Source organism: Stegodyphus dumicola, chromosome 5 (genome assembly GCF_044657685.1).
Source record: "Stegodyphus dumicola isolate Sdum_Otavi_A_Nest chromosome 5, ASM4465768v1".
In the NCBI taxonomy this organism is placed as follows: Eukaryota; Metazoa; Arthropoda; class Arachnida; order Araneae; family Eresidae; genus Stegodyphus; species Stegodyphus dumicola.
In genome coordinates this window covers 172,279,211-172,300,082 of record NC_140772.1, presented here as the reverse complement: position 1 = coordinate 172,300,082, position 20,872 = coordinate 172,279,211, and the positions used below count along the sequence as shown (strand labels likewise).

General features: G+C 36.5%; 1 protein-coding gene across 3 annotated transcripts in view; it reads right to left on the bottom strand.

Annotated features, from left to right (window-relative positions):
* Alg12 (Alg12 alpha-1,6-mannosyltransferase) overlaps window positions 1-20,872 on the bottom strand; it is a 191,244-nt gene that overhangs the window by 85,519 nt on the left and 84,853 nt on the right. For 2 of the 3 annotated variants that reach the window (XM_085817381.1, XM_085817382.1), the window contains 2 exons: window positions 14,604-14,693; window positions 11-139 (listed from right to left, as the gene is read on the bottom strand). In XM_085817381.1, coding sequence (XP_085673507.1) covers window positions 11-139; window positions 14,604-14,693 — 219 coding nt within the window. The remainder of the gene's footprint in view (window positions 1-10; window positions 140-14,603; window positions 14,694-20,872) is intronic. The other variant, XM_085817380.1, reaches the window with a different exon arrangement.

The following is a 20,872-nucleotide window of genomic DNA, read 5'->3' as shown; positions in this document are numbered from 1 at the left end:
GAATACATACTTGAGAAATGTTTGATCCATGGTATAAAAGATCATGAATTGCTTGAAGATTAAAACTTTCTTCTACTTTTGTGTAAGGGCATAGCACCACATGTCCAATCATAACTATATATAACATAAACTCCACACCCTAAAACATAATAATGATAGTCAAAATTATACAGCAGTTTAAACATCATCATCATATGAGTTTAAACACTTCATTAAGTGAAAATTTTCAGTAATTCCACATATTTTAATTGTGTACATTACCTTTATTTTAATGAGTGATTTTTATATAATTCTGAGACTAAATATTCACAAGACTTAATAAAATTCCACTTCATTAAAAGAAAGCATATATTCTAGTAAAGTTTCTTCATTTGTATTTCCTTTTTTAAACAATCATAAACGAAACCTCAATTTATACTGAAGATAGATAGGTTCTGCACAAAACCATGTAAATTGAAATCTTTGATTTTGCTACATAAAACCACGTAAAACGAAAAACACACTAAATGTGCATAATTTAGTTATTTATTTACATAAAACAAAAGAAAGACATCTTAAAATAAATAAACTTATACTTTGTTCATAAAATAACAAAATATACGCAGGTAACAGAAGTACATATTTAATTTACTTTACATCAGGAAAATATAAGACCATTCAAAAAACTTATTGTAAGTTTAATCACTGTCATCATTTTCACAAACTATTAGTCTTCTCTTCTTGAATGTTAAGATGCCCCTTTCATCATTTGAGCGTTCTTGATAAGATTCAGCTTTAATGATTGACAAATTAAAGAAGATCTCAGATCAATCCCTATTTAACAATTGCCTAGGTTTTTTTTTCGCTAAATCTTTGTAAACCTCCTCATATTGATTTAAGCACTTGCTAAGCTCCCATTGGAATCGGAGAGCTTGTTCAACATTCATGTCATATTGTAAAAAATGATTATCCAATTTACTTCCCAATTCAAAGCCTACACTGATGACTCTTGCTGTGAATGCAACTGGTTAAATTTGCTCTTCATCAGAATCATTGTCTTCTTCGTGTTTATTTGTTTCATGAATCATGTTAACTAACTCATCCTCATTTAGTTCTTCTTCAGCCATTATTTTTTTAATATCTGCCTGAGATTAATCCTCAAAACCTTCTCCTCCTATAGTTTGGGCCAATTTAGTGATCTGAGAATATTCATGCTCTATTGGTAATCTATCATTCTCATCTTTAGCAGCATCTGGCCATATTGCCTTTCAGCATGCGTTGGGTGTTTAATCTGAGTACATGACAGTCCAACACCCTTAACACAATCTAAGGTTGTAAATTTCTTCGAATCATCCATAAGAGGAAAAGATTCATCATTCTTCATTTGTTCTAATATATACTTGAAGATTTGTTTGATATACAATGCCTTAACCCTTTCGCGTCTAACAGGACACATACGTCCCAAGCAAATTTCAAAAAATACTTTTGGGATAGAAACGCTTCTCTGTCTAATGGAAGACTTTCCCGCCAGTCCTGCCAATATTTTTGAAGGTATTTTCATTCACAGAACATAGATGGCACTACCGTACATAATGTAATTCCAGCATTTTTGAACTGTTGTTAACAGCTCATTCCATACTCTACGAACATAAATAGTTTAGTTTTGGAAAATACCACCTATTTTTGATTAAATTTTGATTTATCCATAAATATAAGGCCAGATAAGTTACTCACGAAGCAGATTACCTCTAATAAATTGTAAGTGGCAAAATTTTACTTCCGTTTTTATTATCGGGACATATTGTGTCCCTCTCGTCTCGGATAGTGGGAACACATTGTCCCAACAGTCCTACGTGATCATTTCTCTAGATATTATATTTTTTGGTTACTTTTGAAATAGTTGCCTATTATTTTTAATTTAGGCACATATTAATTCAATCTAAAATGACTAGACGGCGGGGACTTACTAATGAAGAAATCAAAAAAATTTTAGAAGAGTCAGATGACGAAGATATTAATTTGGATGATGAAATAGATGATTCCAATTTTCAAGATCCAACACACAATTTGCGGTACTCATCCAATTCAGACGAGTGTGAAATGGATATCAATCATGATACCATTCCCCAAAATACAAAGAACAGCGATGCTTTGAGTGATACTGATACGGCATCACTTTCATCAGTTGATGAGATACCATCAGCTAATGCTTCAGGCTGCAAAAAAATCTTATGGTTTCATGCAGATTCAACTTTCCAACCTCGAATGGCAATTCCAGTAGAGTCATCGCCTAGTTTGGTAAACGTAGCAACTTAAATCGTTCAGCTATCGAATTGCACTTGTTTCTCAAGATATTTCCAAAAAGTCTTATGATTTGGATCTCTCAATGCACGAACCAATGACTCGAAAAGTTAGGACAAACAATTCACCCTAGACCCCTTTGAAATTATGCTTGTCCTTGGATGCACGCTTGTCATGTCTTACAATAGGGTGCCGAAATTCTCTCATTATTGGTCATCTAATCCTTCTTTGGTAAACGTAGCAATAAAAAATGCTATTTCAAGAGACAGATGTAAAACGCTGCTGTCGAAACTACAAGAAAATACAAGTAAAACATATTATATTGACGATGTTGTTTCATGCCTGAAACAAACCTTCAAACAGTGCCGAAGCGAAAGCTCATATCAAGCTATTGATGAATCAATGGCGAAATTCAAGGGACGTTCATCCCTCAAACAATATATGTCGATGAAACTTGTGAAAAGAGGGATAAAAATTTGGTAGCGATGTGATTCAAGAACAGGATATGTATATGACATGAACATTTATTCCGGAAAAGAAACGGGTGAAGTTCAAGGCACACTTGGGGAATGGGTAGTATCAAAGCTAACAGAGAAAATCCGAGGTAAAGAAGTGATGCTTGCGTTTGACTGATTTTTTACAAGCATGCAACTGATGGAAACCCTGAAATTTCCTGCTGTTGGTACATGCATCAAGACACGCAAAGATGTTCCTAATTTTGCAAGAAAACTAAGCAAAAGGGGTGAGGCTGAGTTTCTCGTAACTAAAAATGGAACATTGTGTGCGAGGTGGCTTGATTCAAAGGAAGTGATGATGCTAAGTAATTGCCACAAAGCTAAATACACAAAAGTAAATTGCACCATGAAAGATGGAAGCAAAGAAGAATCTGAGTGCCCTGTGGCAATCAAATTCTACAACAAAATCATGGGAGGTGTAGACCTTGCAGATCCAATGGCTAATGTCTATGAATTAGATCAAAAATCTTGCAAGTGAAGGAAAAAAGTATTTTTTTGCCTATTGATGAGCGCAGTGGTCAACTTATGGATTGCATACTGCGAACTCAAACATTGAAAAACCCCACTTCTTGATTTCATTGTACATCTTGCAGAAGCCTTGATGGCGTCTGGAAAGCTCAACACACAGTATCAACGCCGTAGAGGAATTGGATGCCCATCCAAAACATCACAAAGCTTACTCAATGTTGGTGACCATCTGCCAGTAACAACAAAAACATGACGGCCGTGCCATAAATGTGCACGATGTGTAATGTGCATTGATTGTTTCAAACCATACCATTCGTAATTAAATTTTTATGACTAGAAAATCATTGGTTTTCTTTACAAAATTACTCATTGAAGACTACTGGGACACATACAGTGGATGGACAAAAATATGGAAACACCTTTTGAAAAAACGTTTTTGACTACTGATGCCACCTATACAACTTCGTAAATGTGCTAAACTGTTCAGTTGTTGTCGGAGTACTGTTATGTGAGGTTGTCATTGCATTATGTCAGAGTTAACAGACTTCGAACGTGAGCAAATTGTTGGAGCACGTATGGTAGGTGCTTCCGTAAGCAAGGTAGCCGAGGTGTTTAGTGTTTCAAGAGGCACTGTATTGAAGATTTATTCCGCATACTTGAAAAGCGGAAAAACATCATCTGCTAAATCACAGCACAGACGAAAGTGTGTCCTCAGTGATCGTGACAGACGATCATTAAGGGCAATTGTGACGAAAAATAAGAAGACCACAGCTGCAAAAGTTACTGCTGAAATAAATGTTGTGTTACCGAACCCTGTGAGTACCAAAACAATTGGAAGGGAGCTTCATAAACAGGGAATTGCTGGCCATGCTGCAATTGAGAAGCCACTCATCAGTGATGCTAATACCCCTAACAGGAAAAGGTGGTGTTTAAGTCATAAAGCCTGGACTATAGAGCGGTGGAAGCGAGTAATAGGGTCTGACGAGTCTTCTTTCACATTGTTTCCCACTTCTGGCCGTTTTTACGTCTGGAGAACGCCATCTCAAGCCTATAATACAGACTGCTTGTTGCCAAGAGTGAAACATGGAGGGGGTTCTGTTATGGTTTGGGCAGCCATATCGTGGTTCTCTGCTAGCCCCATGATAACTGTGTCAGGGCACATGACTGCCAAGACTTATGTGAACATTTTGGCCGATCAAGTTCATCCCATGGAACAAACTTTGTTCCCCGATGGTGATGGTGTCTTCCAAAACGACAAAGCCCCTGTTCACACAGCTCACATTGTCCAGGGCTGGTTTTCTGAGCACGAGGATGAGTTGTCCCATCTCCCCTGGCCACCACAGTCGGCAGAATATTATCGAACCTTTGTGGTCTACATTGGAATGGAAAGTGCGTTCTCGTTATCCACCGCCAACATCGTTATCTGAACTTGCCACCATTTTGCAGGAAGAATGGTATAATATTCCCTTGGCAAACATACAGGAACTGTATTTATCCATTCCGAGAAGACCGCAAGCTGTTTTGGATGCCAACGGGTTTCCTACACCTTATTAAGCAAAGAAACATGTTTTTTTAAAGGTGTTTCCATATTTTTGTACAACCCCTGTATGTCCCAGCGGTCAGGACTGATGGGACATATATGTCCTGGTCCTAAATCCGTGTTCAAAATTTTTCTAAAAATATAACATCTTAGTTTTTAGCATTCTAGTATGCACTACTCATAGTTTATGTTATCAAAATTGCTCTGTTAAAAAAAAAAAAAAAAAAAAAAAAAAAAAACTCGTCGCGAAAGGGTTAACCGCTTGCCTGATCAGAGTTACCAACTGTCCCGTTTTAGGCGGGAGACTCCCGATTTTCGACCGTTCACCCGCTAACTCGATTTACAATTTATTTCTCCCAACTTTGTCTTATTCTTGAAATTCTCACGATTTTTATTGACCTTGGCTCAATACTTCGTTATATGAACAACAACAACAACAAAAAAAAGTGATTTTGGACGTCTGAAAGTAACTGAATTTTCTCTAGATTATATCTAAAACAAAACCTTGGGAATCAGATGAGAACTTCTGCTTTGTGAGTGAGAGCATTTACGTATCCAGAAACGTAGTTCACCAGTTCTCCTATGGACATCAAACTCCACTGCGTGTCATCTGCTATATATTAGCCAATGAGCACAAAGCAAGCTTAAGGCTGTTATTTGGATGTTCTTTAGTTATTTCATTCATTTTGTTCTGAGTTAGTGAGAACACTAGCCTTCGGGAAATAGTTTCAGAAATTATCATCTTTTGTTATGTCTGCGAGAAAGGTGAAAACTCGTGTACGTTTCAAAAATCATACATAGTTGACTTTCCTTCCATTATTTCCTCAAGGAAATGTAATAAATTTGTAATGTGTACCATCTGTCGTTGTGATTTTTCGATTTTGCATGGTTGAAGGGCGGATGTACTCAAACATGTGCATACACAAAAACACAAGGACATCAGTTGTTTTGAAAAAAAAAAATGAAAAATTAAATTTTTCTGCGGAAACAAAGGGCTAAAAAGTTATTAATGCAGAATGTCTGTTCTCTGCTTTTTTACTGAAGCACAACCTGCCTCCGAATGCATCGGATCACGTTGCAGCTTTATTTAGAAAAATGTTTACCGATAGTGAAATCACAAGAAATACTCAAGTGAAAGGACCAAAACAGGTGCAATTGTTAAAAAAAAAATGGGTTTGAAAAATAAATCTTCAGTTATTGATTGCATTAAAATAGCTTTGTTTTGCCCCTCTATGGATGGAAGCAATGATACCGATTCAAAACTGTATCCAATTGTTGTTTCTTTTTTTAATCCAGAATCTTCAGATATTGAGTACAGTTTACTTTCTGTCCCCACTTTATTTTTATCTATATTTATTAAACTATATTTTATCATTTAAAAGTCTTTTTAATATTGTGAAAAATCTCCTGATTTTTCAGTGTCATAGGTTGGTAAGTGCGGCGACTCTGTAAGCACGTGTTGTACTCGCCAACTGCGCGCCGTTATCACTAACTGTAACCGAAGATGATTTCGGCGGCACACAGTCACGCCTCGTCATCGGTGCGGTTGGTCGCTCGTTTTCCTCCAACGTGCTTGTCTATCGACTGTAGTAATTAAGTTTTAATATTGTGATGTGATTAAATGTTTTTGTTATCAAAAATTGGCTCTTATGGCATGTTATGAATTCATCCTTAAAAGCACTGGCAAATTCCAATACGCATAGTACAATCATTGTGGCTCAATCGTCTCCCGAACAATATCCAAGCTATTCTTGCCTCCAGTAACGAGAACCTACCCCAACTGGCCCAAATGGCAGACAAAATTCATGATGTTCTCCAAACACAAGCAATCAGTCAAGTTCAGCATCCCAGTGTTGATATTTCATCTCTTCAACAACAAATCCAGGAATTATCATTTCTCCAGGTCGCAGCCTTACAGACATGATCTCAGTATCATCCGCGCAGTAGATCAAAGTCCTGGAACCGAAATAATAGGGAATACCAACGCGCTCATTCTGGTACTCAATCAGACATTTGTTTCTATCATAGCCAATTCGGTGATAAAGCGCGCAAATGTACACCTCCATGCAAATTTCAGAAGACCTCTTTAAACTGAAGGGGCCGTCACTCGAAGCCATGAGTGACAATGGCCCATGCATTAGTCGATTGTTCATAACAGATAAACCATCAGGCAGACGTTTTCTTGTTGATACAGGTGATTATATTTCGGTTGTACCTCCCTCTTTTGCCGAATCCAAACGGCCGCCTGGAAAATTTAACTTATTTGCAGCTAACGGGTCAAAAATTGCAACATATGGAGAAATATTAATGTCTTTGGATCTAGGATTGCGTCGCAAATTTCAATGGCCATTTGTAATCGCTGCGGTTTCGCACCCAATAATTGGTGCAGACTTTCTGCAAAAATTTTCTCTGTTGGTCGACATTAAAAATCGACGCTTACTCGACTCCATCACACAATTGTTCGCGGTAGGTAGCATTGGAAATGCCACTAATTTTGGAATTAAATTAATTTCCGGTAATTCTCCTTTCCACAAACTACTTGAGCAATACCCTAACGTCATCCGCTCAGTAACTGGCAAACCGACTGCTGACCACGGTATTGTACACGTCATAGAGACTACTGGACCACCAATCTTTGCCAAAGCACGGCGGTTGCCTCCAGAGAAATTAAAGGCTGCAAAAGAAGAATTTAAATACATGCTTGAGCAAGGAATCTATCGGCCATCTAAAAGTTCATGGGCCAGTCCACTCCATATGGTCATTAAGAAAAACGGCAACTGGCGTCCTTGTGGGGATTATCGACGTCTTAATTCAGTTACTTTGCCTGATAGATATCCGGTTCCTCATATTCAGGACTGCATGCAAGTCTTGGAAGGCAAAAATATTTTTTCTATGTTACATTGGACTCGTGCTTACCACCAGATCCCTGTCAATCCACCTGATATACCAAAAAGTGCTGTAATAACACCTTTTGGATTATTCGAATTTCCTGTCATGACTTTCGGGTTATGTAATGCTGCGCAAACGTTCCAGCACTTCATTAATGAAGTCCTTCGAGATTTAGATTTTTGTGTCCCATATTTCGATGACATTCTGGTAGCCTCGACAACTGAAAACCAGCACCTTGAACACCTTTGCATAGTCCTTGGCTGATTTCAGTCTTATAGTGTAGTCATTAATCCATCAAAATGTGTTTTCGGGAAATCTAAAGTGTCATTTCTTGGTCACGAAGTTTCTTCGGAGGGCGTTCGCCCACTTAGTGACAGAGTCACTGCAATTCAAAATTTCTCAGAGCCAAAAACTGTTCAGGAGCTGCGTTGTTTTCTGGCCATGTTAAATTTTTATCGTCGCTTTCTTCCTCATGCCGCTGAAAAGCAGGCACCTTTGCACACATATTTGGTTGGGAGTAAAAAGAAAGATACACGGCCAATTATTTGGTCTGATGATGCCCGTACAGCCTTTGTACAATGTAAGAATGACTTAGTGTCGGCAACAGCTCTTAGCTATCCTTCTAAGCACCCTTTAGCATTAATGGTTGAAGCGTCTAATACGGCCATGGGTGCAGTTTTACAGCAACTGGTAGACGGAGCATGGAAGCCTCTGGCTTTCTTCTCGAAAAAATTTTCTGCAGCGCAATCAAAATACAGCACATACGACCACAAACTTCTTAGTGCTTATGAGGCTGTTAAACATTTTCGTCATATGGCAGGAGGTCGTGTGTTTTCTATCTATACCGACCACAAGCCGCTAATTTTCGCTTTTCGACAAAAGCCTGACAAGGCTTCTCCCAGGCAAATGCGTCATCTTGATTACATAGCGCAGTTTACAACCGATTTTAGGCATGTAGAAGGCCCTCAAAATACAGTTGCTGATGCTCTGTCCAGAATTGAAGAGGTTCAGTTGCCATCAACAACAGATTTCTCCGCCATTGCTGAATGCCAGAAACAGGACCCAGAATTGTAACATCTTTTGTCTGACAAGTCTTCTCATGGACTTAATTTAGTACCTATGCAGTTAGAACCAGATCTTTCACTGTACTTTGATGTGCAAGGTAATGTGGTGCGGCCATACATTCCACTGAAATTCCGGCATGGTATTTTTAGCGACCTCCATAATTTATCCCATCCTGGCATCCGTGCTTCTTGCACGTTAATTCAACAGCGTTTTGTATGGCCTGGTATGCAGAAGGACATCGCTGCATGGGTGAGGTCATGTACAGACTGTCAAAAATCAAAAATCCACAGGCACACTTGAACTCCATGTCAACGCTTTGAGTTACCATCTGCTCGCTTTAGCCATGTACATATCGATTTGGTTGGACCCTTACCCCCATCACTAGGTTATACATATCTTCTTACGTGTGTCGACAGATACACACGTTGGCCAGAGGCTATCCCTATTGTAGATATGTCCGCCGACACTGTGGCGAAAACCTTTTTTCCTGTATGGATTTCACGGTTTCGGGTACCCGAGTACATTACCACGGACCAAGGGCGGCAGTTCGAATCTCAATTATTTACTGCATTAACAAAATTGCCATACTGCTATTCACTGGGTTGATGTCCTTCCTACCGTGTTGTTAGGACTCAGAACGGCTATCAAAGAGGACCTGGGTTCTTCAAGTGCTGAAATGGTTTATGGTACTAATTTACATTTACCGGGAGATTTTATAAATCCCGCAAAAAACTCACCCAATGTCCAGCCCCATGCATTCCTCAAACAATTGCATGAAACCATGGCTACATTATACCCTAAGCCCACAAGCATACATTCTTCAAGACCTGTGTTTGTGCCTAAAGAACTCGCTACATCCTCACATGTGTTCTTACGGTGTGATGCATCAAAAAAGTCCTTGGAGCCAACCTATACAGGCCCACACCTCGTCCTAAGTCGCACATCCAAGAACTATCGGATACTAATCGGCGACAAAGAGACAGTGGTGAGCCTTGATCGTCTCAAACCAGCCTTTATCTTAGCACCACAAACTGTCGAGACTGGTACATCAGTCCCACCTCCTTCGAAGGCACCTTCATCTATTGGGTCTACACCAACATCTGCTACTACGTCAGTTCCTGTGCCTGGATCCCAGAAAACGAGTGCTCCTCAGTATACACATTCCGGACGTAGAATCTGATTTAACCCTCGGTACCTTCAATTCGTTGCCACTGGAGGAAGAGTAGTGTGGCGACTCTGTAAACACGTGTTGTACTCGCCAACCGCGCGCCGTTATCACTAACTGTAACCGAAGGAGATTTCGGCGGCACACAGTCACGTCTCGTCGTCGGAGCGGTTGGTCGCTCGTTTTCCTCCAACGTGATTGTCTATCGACTGTAGTAATTAAGTTTTAATATTGTGACGTGATTAAATGTTTTTGTTATCAAAAATTGGCTCTTATGGCATGTTATGAATTCACCCTTAAAAGCAAATTCCAATACGCATAGTTTGTTGTTGCACACAGCCGCAACCACGTGCAACAGCAAGTATACCTGATTATCCCGAGTTATCTTGGGTTATTATATATTGCAGTTAATTATTACCCCGAGAAAACTCGGGCAAAGCAGAATCTGTCAGTACGATTTGTTTTATCATGGTTTTACTTGGCCTGCACGAAATGAAAGGAAATATACAGCTTTGATTGGCAATTTGCCAAGTTTTGTTGGTTTTTGTGGTTCTTTTGGCGGGACTGGTCATATGTTTTCCCTATTGCATAGTATACGTCGGCTTGTGGATTAGTAATGTATAAAGAATGATAGTAGCGTTGAAAAAATGTTACAATAATGGTGATAATGCAAGACAGCGAAAGCGATGATTTTTTTCAGATAGTGATTATGAATAGGTGGACATTTTCCAAATGTAATTCCTGCCACTGAAAAAAAAAAAAAAAATCAAATAATATTTTTAATAAATGTTCGTTTCGTCTTGTTAAATGGTGCCTTATTGAGCCACGAAGCCATTACAACATGTTCTCTTACGAGATCACTAGAGAAGTTAAAAGCTTAGAGCGTTGAAAATGGAAGAGGAGTAAAGTTAAGCCTAACTCACGAAAGAAGTGCGCATTTGCAAAAAAGAGTAGAAACATGAGAATTATTTATTCGAGAGTTCAAAACGCTTGATTCTAAATGAGAATAAAAGAAAATGTTGAAAAATGCAATGAAAGAAGATTTAGTAACAGTTCTATAAGAAATTGGCGAAAAAGCATACCGAGATTTGAAGCTGGTAGAACTGAAACACAAACTCCAAAATAGCAAGAAATACATCGAAGATGCTGATTTCGGAAAGAAATTCTGATTACTACAGTGGAGAATAGAAAAAAAGAAGAAATGGAAAGAATACAAATGAAGAACAGAAAGAGAACACGAAATAGAATTAGTGAAGATTCGAGCAACTCAAAATGAAGGAAGTAGAAGTCCGACACCTTCAATCCAAAACACAGGATGAGAAACCGAAATTTCCCTCGACAAGCTGATCAAGGGAGTAGAAACACTGACTATACCAGCATCGAAGAGAGCAGAAGCATGGAATATATTTTTATAATTCTATTGAAAGAGCATTTAAGCACAAGAAGGTTTCCGAAGAATACAAATTGGAAATCTTATTGAAATTAATTGAAGAAGAAGCTTCAAATGTTCTTGTTTATATAGAGGAGGAAGATCTGCAAAATTACGAAAAAGTGAAAATTCTTGTTCTGAAGGAATACCAACCTACTCCTCAAACCTGTTTAGAAAACTTCAGAAGAACTAAACATTATTCCAGCGAAACGCATATCCAGTTCGCTTCAAGACTAACAGCTACATGGGACTATTACTGCAAGTCAAGAGAAGTAAAGGATTTCGAAACACTCAAGGAGTTAATTATTTCGGATAAATTATTCCAAGCTTTAGATGAAGAAACAGCTGCACACATCACAATACGCCAAGGAAATAAATGGCTGAAGCCGCAAGAATTAGCTACAGAATGTGATATTTATTTCACGGCCAAAGGAAAATCTTTCGAAGAAGTCCAAAATGGAATTAAGCGATCACCGAGATTTCCGGATACAACATGTATACAAAATAAATATATTCCGCCACCCATGAGAAAAGAATATTCAAAACACGAAGGATCTCATGCGTGAAGAAAAGAATGTTATATTTGTGGAAACTATCAACACATCTCAAGAGATTGCTCAAACAAAAGAAGAAAGAACGAAACTGCAGTAAATAGGGAGGGAAAGGATGATCTCAAAACTAAAAAAAGATCAAACAGAACATCAAAAAAAGAAGCCATTGTAGCTAAAGTAGACTCATCCTATCTAGGATCCGAATTCGCAGAACGCATCGTTCAACCACTGCAAAAAGTAGACGTTTTTATTAACTCAAAGAAAATCGAAGTTATCGTAGACTCTGGAACTCAGATAATGATCGTACATTCATCGCTCATTCCAAATTTAGAGGAGAGAGAGGGAAGTAAAATATTGCTAACACCTGCTTTAAGACTGTAATATTACGTGGCCCCGACTTGTCAGCAACTGTGGTAGTGACTGCTACTAAGTGTGAATTTAGACACACACGTAAGAAGGGTTTAAAGCCCTTTTTATTCAATTTTTAAAATAACAGCTGCGCCCACTTGACGCTCACAAACTACGCTGACCCGGCGATTTAACTGAAACAGAATGTAAAACTGAAAAATAATGACTGGATGAATAAACAGCGAGACCATTATCCACGAGGCTCTGAGATCTGAAACTAACCTAACCGCATTCTAAAATACCGCTGAGATTCAGCGAGCTTACTAATTAAGCAGTTGAGAGATCCAGCAAAATCTGCCGAGATAGGCACACAGGCCGACACGCGCGGTTCTTAAATTCTACCTAGCAACATTCACGTTTGCAATTCAAGAAGCACACCTACAATCTTGTTTTCCTTCTATTTAAACTCAACTTACTTCCGCTAAATTTGAATATACTGCGCGCTCTACTACAATTTACATACTCTAGCATTGGTAATTCTAGGGGAAAGTAAAGGCTTGACAAGAAAGATAACTTAAAATAAATGTTAGTTAAAATAAACATAAACCCTACAAGACAACCAATTGAAGCAAAAGTTTGCTGTGTACCTATTTACCATAAAGATCATGGAAGGAATGTATTTAATTTTGTGGATACATTGATTGCAGTGACTGATAAAACTAAATCTGCCTTGCCTAATAACTCCAGAAATACACGAATTGTTGATTAATCCTGCGGCAGAAGAATCAAGCGCAGAACAAAATAATTACGGAAGCAAAAATTTACAGATTGATTTGTTTGACAGTATCAAGAACAATCTTACGACGGGGGGTGTAGTATCTGGTGACTGTTTGGCGATCAACAGAGCGTGCTTGGCACATATAGCTCTTCTCCAAGAAGGGTTAATGTATTTTAAGGGAGTTTTAGCCTCAGAAGAGGAAGGTTGTAGATTTCGCTATGCTGTAAACGCAGATCTCTGAGTAAACTCAGAGCGACGTACTGCTCTGAGTTTAATATTATGCTTTGAACCATATTTTTAATAAATGTTCGTTTCGTCTTGTTAAATGGTGCCTTATTAACCACGAAGACATTACAATGACCACTAGCTGATTTGCAAGCTTTAGCTAAATAGATTCTTTCAGGCATTTTTTTTTTTCCAGAACATGATGGACTCATGAGCATTGAAGATCTGATCAGAAGTGTAGGAGTTGGTGGCAATGATTTCAGCAAATTTTGCTGGATATTGTTGTGCTGCATCCGAATCAGCAGACACACTTCCTGCTTTCCAATTTTTCCTTATGTAAAGAATGTCTTTGCTTAAATCTCTCAAACCAACCATGACTTGTGGGAAAAGATACCTTTTTTTTAATCTGACGAAGTTGACGGTGACTGATTCTTAAGTGTTTTATAAATCTTTAAATTCATATTTGTAATAGCATTAGTATCAACTGCAATCTGTTTCTGATTTTGGTCTTCTATCCATATCACTAATGCCTTTTCCATATTTTCAATATTATCATCTCTTACATATGAAATTCTGCTCTTACTGCTGCAAGTTCCAGCTGCTACACTTTTTCTAACAGAGTTCTCATTTTTCCTATTTGTCATTATTGTGGTTTCATTCATGGAGTAAAATTTAGCAATATCTGTTACTCTTTCTCTATTATGTAGACGATCTAATATTTTAATTTTTGTTTCTAAAGAAATAACTTTTCTTTTTGATTTTTTTGACATCTTTGGCATTATAAAAACTTAAAAAATTTACGTAAATTATATAAATGCCACAAAAAGTATAAATGTTGAAAACTTACTAGTAAACATTCAAATATGTAGATACAAATTATGTAAGCTTTGCTGCTAAAATACCGATACTGCACTAGTTCACACGAACCAAATAGCTTTACTTTTGTGAAAATACATATACATACTACAGGTATTCCCTTTTTACAACACGGGGAATCCCCATCCTTGTTGTTGCCACCAGTGTTACCAAAGGAATGAGAATCAAAAATGACTTCAAATATATGTATTTGCAAATATGCAGCGGAATATACATTTTTACCAAGTTTTTGAAATCCAATAATTTTTAAACTGCGTAAAACCGAAATCATGTAAAACGTATACTGTGTAAATCAAGGAATAGGTGTAATATTTTCTAACTCCACCCAAATTTATATAACAAAATTTCACCTTAATTTATATATAAGTATTAGAGAATAAGTTTTTATAACCCCCCTTTTTTAGAAAAGCTATACAGTAGAGAAAATATCAAACAGAAACATGGAATATGTAAACAATATTTACAAATACAAACCAGTGTAAGATATCTCCTCCTCCGTTCATCTGATCTTAAGTCTTGATTTACCTCATCAAATTTTTTTGATTTTAGACGAAATTCTTGATGCTGTATAAGAAATTTTTTTAGACATCAATTAAAAAAATTAAAAACTCTTCCTTTCTCTATATGAGAAAGAAAAGAATTGTTTAATAATCTTGTGCATTCTTCAATAAGTTATTTTTTTTTAAATTTCAAACGAGTTTTTCATAAAAAAAAATAAAGCAGAAAATAATTAGTCAATGGATTCCTTTACATTAAATTTATATTTCAATTCATGAAAGTAGACTATGTCTCAAAAAAAAAAAAAAAAAAAACACTATATCTTCAAATCACATAAAAGTGCATACATACGACTAAACAATGAATATGGCAGAGAAAATAAAGAAAATGAAATACACTGAATTATTTCATTAACAAGGTGTCTTTTTCATTATTTCAAATATATTAATTTTTATCTTTTAGCATTTAAATTTACAGTCACTTCTAAAAAATTATCTACAAATTATAATAAATCAGTTAACAATAACAGACTGAGATGATGATGCTGTGCTGCAAATATCATACAAATGTGCAACGTGTCTGGCTTCATAATTTAAAGTCTTCATAACTTGTTTTCTTTGGGTTAAAAATTGAGAAATTGTTACAATAATAATAATATTTGGAATAAAATCTTGTTGACAATAGCTCTCAAAAAGTTGAGGCAGTAATGAAAAAGGGAAAGGAAAAAAAGGGGGCCAGTATATTACATGCATAAGAAAAGTCCATTTCATTCATGAAATAGAAGAAAATACCTGAAAGTAGGGTAATACCATCTACCATACACCAGTTTTTACTAGAAATTCAATTTTGGGAAAATTATCTTTTAAAGCCAACAGAATATTAAAATTCTACTTTAATCATCATTTCCACAATGCTGAGGGCAAGTACAGCTTTTTTCTGTGGAGACTTGATCACCTTACACTTGTCAACAAATTCGATGAACTTACTGATGCGAAACAAGATTTTTGTCCATGTGGAAATTAAATTCTGGCTGTTTCTTCGTGTCAGCTCTTTCAGGTAGTAATTCTGTGCATGTGCAGCAGGTTTTTCATCACAAAGTGCGTTACTTCGAATCGATGCAACTCTTACAGCAGGTTTAGTCAGTGTTGATGTCCACTTTTTGCCCTGCAATTTGGGAATTTCAGGGCAAAATTCACGTCACTTTGAAGAAGTCATGTGGCCCAACTTGCAAGGAAAGAAAATCAGTTTTTCATCTTTGGGTGTAAGTCAAATGATTTTGACTACACTTGAAACATCTTGTATTACTGCAGAACATCTGCCCATGACCAAATCTTTGGCAATGAAAACCCATCATGATGCTCTGGTTGCTTCAATATCTTATAATATTGATCCTCAGATTGGAAATGGTTTTCTTTTCAGAGATATGAAAAATGCAGGAAATCTCAACTTGATACCTAGGAATTTCCTTATGAACTGTGAGACTCTGACTACCAGTTATCCTTCTTCACAGAGTTTGATTTTTAACTTCATCCACATTCATGATCTTCATATAACAATTTTCAAGAATTTCTTCTGTTGATCCAAATGTACTGAATTGTATTTAATGAAAATAAAAAGTGCATAATCAGGATTTGGAGCAGGGTAAAAAATAATGGTCTTTGATAAAAGTTCCTGCTTAAATATTTACATTGTGCTACGTAAATAGACTTCTTATCTCTTACCATGTTACCTCCCTCATATTATTGGATGCAACCTTTCTTTTCCTAGCATTGGCATGGTCTTAGCAGCAATGACCATGCTTTATTCAACTGGATTTTGTATGTCAACTTGGCAGTCTATTTCTGAATCATTAGTAGCAACAGCAGTAAGAGTGTTGAATTGGTTATTAGTTGATGTTTCCAAGGCTATCATCTTAGCAACTTTGCTTGAAGTGACTCAGTCATTTTCCATCTTTATCTGTGATTGGGAGGATTTTGAATCACTTTTACAAATGACTGCAGTAACAGCTTTCCTAAACTTCCTCCTTTTCTTCTGAGAATTATATGCAATAGCTATAATCACTTTAGCGCAAATAATGCAGAATCGCATACGTTTGGTCAACTTGAATAGAACACTGAGCAATACTCATGATAAAATAATCAAAGCATATGGAAAGCACGAGGTAGAATCGTCACAGTAAAAGCCCGTGGCACGCAAAAACAGTAGTATCTGAAAAGCACAAATGAACAGTAAGTTCTAGAAAGCATTCATTTATTTATTTTTTTCAAAACTGAAGATGTTGGAAATGACTGAATAACTTGTAAGGTATTTCTCCTGCCTTCTTAGCATGCCTTCGTGGTATGGTCAGCATACTCGGTGCGCATTCAAGAGGTCCGAGGTTCGAGTTCTGGCGAGGGCACTGCACACTTTCCACGACTCCTGCTTAAAAAAAATCCTAATGACTCTACATACTTACCTTTCTGTAAGTAACTTTTTACTTTCGTAATTGCTCTGATTGTTAAACTGTATATATTGCTAGAAACAATCTTGAAGGATTATCTATTTAGCATAAAAATATTATGTTGCTAACACTTCTGTTTCTTTTTACCCAGGTATGATGATAATTATTTACAAATAAAATATCCGAATATCTGCATTGCAGGTCCGAAATATCTGCATTTTGGATTTCAATGTTGAAAAAAATGACAGCAAAAGCTGCAAATTTTGAAATTAAATATCCTGATCAATTTTGTCATAAGGACACCAAACTTTTTATACTTTTTTTTTAATAACAAGTATAAAACATTATTCTGTTTACATGTATAGATGTCAAACAAAAATTAATCAAAATGGATATTTCCATTGAAATTTGATAACCGAAATTTTTCATGATTACAATATTTCCTTTACTTCATACAAAAAAGTAACAAAGTAACACTAGGATTTAAAAAAACGAGGCATACAGTTTTTTACAGATCATGTATTTTTTGCATTACGAGCTTTATTCCAAACTCAAAAAGTTGATAATACAAAATTCATATTATCATTTTTATTAAATATTATTATTCATCACTGAAAGTAATGCATACTAAAATGCAGGGGAAAATATTCAAAATAAAATATCCATTTTATTCCTTGAAAAGTAGGGGATGACAGAAATTTTAATATCTAAACAAGCACAATTTTTTGGTTGCAGCACTGAGGGAAAAGCAAACTTTGCACAATAAAAAATTTCAAATAATCTAGCTCTCTAAAAATGATCAACCATCAGGTTTAAAAAAGTATAACAAAAATTTGACATTTCTGCTTTAAGGAGAAGGCATGCAATGTATGTTTTCTAATTTCTTTCAGTATACTACAGTTATAGTTACTGTGTTATCAATAACTCCAACAACAATCTGTATAATCCGCTCCTGCTACTGAAAGCAACTGCGGCTTGTTTGTAAACGTCATCTTGCCAGTAAGTGGTGTCTGAATCCCTGATTTCAGGACAGTCGACGCTCTCTCTTTGTATTTGGTGGGAGGAAAAATGTGCTAAGTACCATCAGGTGTGCTAAAGGGGGCTGTCGCAACCCCCACAATATTGAGCATGTTTAAGAAAATTCATGATGACCCATGTTTATCAAATGAAGACAAGTTTCATCTATCTCATTCAAAGCACCACAGAGAAATCACAAGCTTGTGACCTTGTGGAAAGTTTTCCACTTACTTCAGATAATTATCCATTGGTGATAGAATGTATGAAGTCTCATTTTGGTAAAGACGAATTACTAATTGAAGTGTATGGGTGTGAATTGTTGACTTCAGTATTGAGCCATAATAAATGTAATTTAGCGAAACTTTATGATGAGATCGATGCATATTTAAGAGCCTTAGGTACCTTAGGTCTTACCTCCGATAAATATGCAGCTAACTTCTATCCTCTGGTCAAGAGTTGTTTATCAGAGGATGTTTTGAAAATATGGGAACAACATATCAGTTCTCTTTTAGTTAGTGAAAAGGGGATGTAAATAAATTAGCTGTTCTAAATGAAATTTTAAAAATTAGAAGTGGATGGGGAACAGACACTTGCGATTGCTAGAAATTCATTTGATAATGAAAGGGAACCTCTCAAAAGATCATCTAAGCAGAATCTTAATGAAAATAAATGTGATATTCCAACCGCTGCTAGTTTTTTTAATTAAAAATTTAATAGTTTAAATATGAATGGTTATAAAGAAAAGAAGTGTATTTTTTGAGAGAAAAAACACTCAAGATTGCAATAAAGCGAAAAAAATGAGTCTGGATGAAAAAAGGGATATAGCTAAGAGAGCTGGTTGTTGCTTTTCCTGCATTAAGAGGGGACATATTTCGAAGCAGTTCCATAGTAGAATAAAATACTTTATGTGAAGTAAATTTCATTGTATGGTTATGTGTCCAAGTCCTTTACATGAATCGAAAGCAGATGTTTAAAAATCAGTTGAAAATCCGAACTGTACCCAGCTCAAGGATCAGGCCCTTACAAGTCAGTCTAACTCAACAGGGGTACTGTCATAAACATTGCAAGTTTATCTTAGGGGTAAAAATGGTAGACACATCGTAAGAGCCCTTTATGATAGAGGTAGACAACATTTTTATATTATTGACAAAGCAGTTAAGCTATTGAACTATGAGTTTTTAGGAGAGATATCAATAGTTCACAGTTCATTTGGTGGTCTTAAATCTCCTCAACAGAAGCATCGCCGTTTTAGAGTGTATTTGACTAGTTTAGATGAGAATTACAGTTGTAATTTTGAAGTACTAGAACAAGAAAAGATTTGCAGTAATGTAATGAAAACCCCGCAAGGCCCATAAGAAACTGATCCTGAGATTCATCTACTTATCGGAGTGGATGTGGCTGATAAACTTTTAAATGGGAAAGTACAAGTTTTGGCTGATGGTCCCGTTGTAGTTGGTACTCATTTAGGCTGGACACTCATGGGAAAGATTCCACAGGTATCCAAAGTATCTGAATCTTATTTGTCTATCATATCTCTACTCACCCACGACTTTAACCTTCCAGACATGTGGAGTTTAGAGCGTATAGGTCTTGCAGATCCAGTTGAAAGCCAAACTGCTGCAGAATTGCAAAAAGCTGCACTTGTACATTTTCAGCATAGTCTAAAGTTAATGGTGAGGGAAGGTATGAAGTAACGCTACCTTGGCTCAAATTGCATCCCACACTTCCTGAGGGTAAACAGTCGAAAGAAGATTGTGCACTACAGTTAAGAGACTCGAAACAGCTAACATATTAGAAGCTTATCAAGAGGTCTTACAAACATGGTTAAAGGATGGAATAATTGAAGAACTGAAAGAAGATGAGGTAATAACTCCTGGCCATTTTTTGCCTCATCGAGCAGTAGTTAAGAATTCAGCAACAACGAAAACTAGGCCTGTGTTTGATGCCTCTGCGCATACTAAAAACTCAGTATCTCTGAATGAATGTTTAGCAAAAGGTCCCAATCTCATGGAACTCATTCCAGCAATATTAACTCGTTTCCGCATGAAAAAATTTGCTGTTACAGCAGATATAAAACAAGCCTTCTTGCAAATTAGTATCTCTAAAAGTGATAGAAACTATCTTAAATTTCCCTGGATGAAAGAGGGAGATCCAAATAAGTTGAAAATCTACATACACTGTCGTGTCGTTTTTGGACTTACGTCCAGTCCCTTTTTGTTGAGTGCGACGTTTAAATACCATTTATAAAATGCTCCTCCTCAGTTTAAAGACACAGCTTTGGTCTTGCTAGAATAATTTTATGTTGATAATTATCTTGCTAGTTTTGAAAGTGTTAAAGAGTCAGAACTATTCGTTAAACAGTCAAGAGAATTGTTACTCTCAGGTAAATTTGAGTTAAGAGGCTGTTGAAACAATTACATGTTAGAGACTGTCAAGTTTTCAAATGAGAATGCTAATGGACTTGATGCGAACGAAGAAAATTTAGTATCGGTTTTAGGATTAAAGTGGGATCTGACATCTGATGCATTGTTTTGCAATTCCACTTACCATCAAACTACAGATCCTTCCGTTACAAAAAGGAAGATTTTAGCAGTAGCGCAACAAATATATGATTCTTTGGGAACTATTTGTCCATTCACACTGTTGCCAAAATTGCTACTACAAAAATGTTGGAAGCAGAAAACAGCATCGAAAACAGAATTACCTGAAGGTATCAGGAAGAAATTTTTACACTGGCAAAATCAAATAACACATCTGAAAAATATCTTTATTCGTAGATGGATGACAA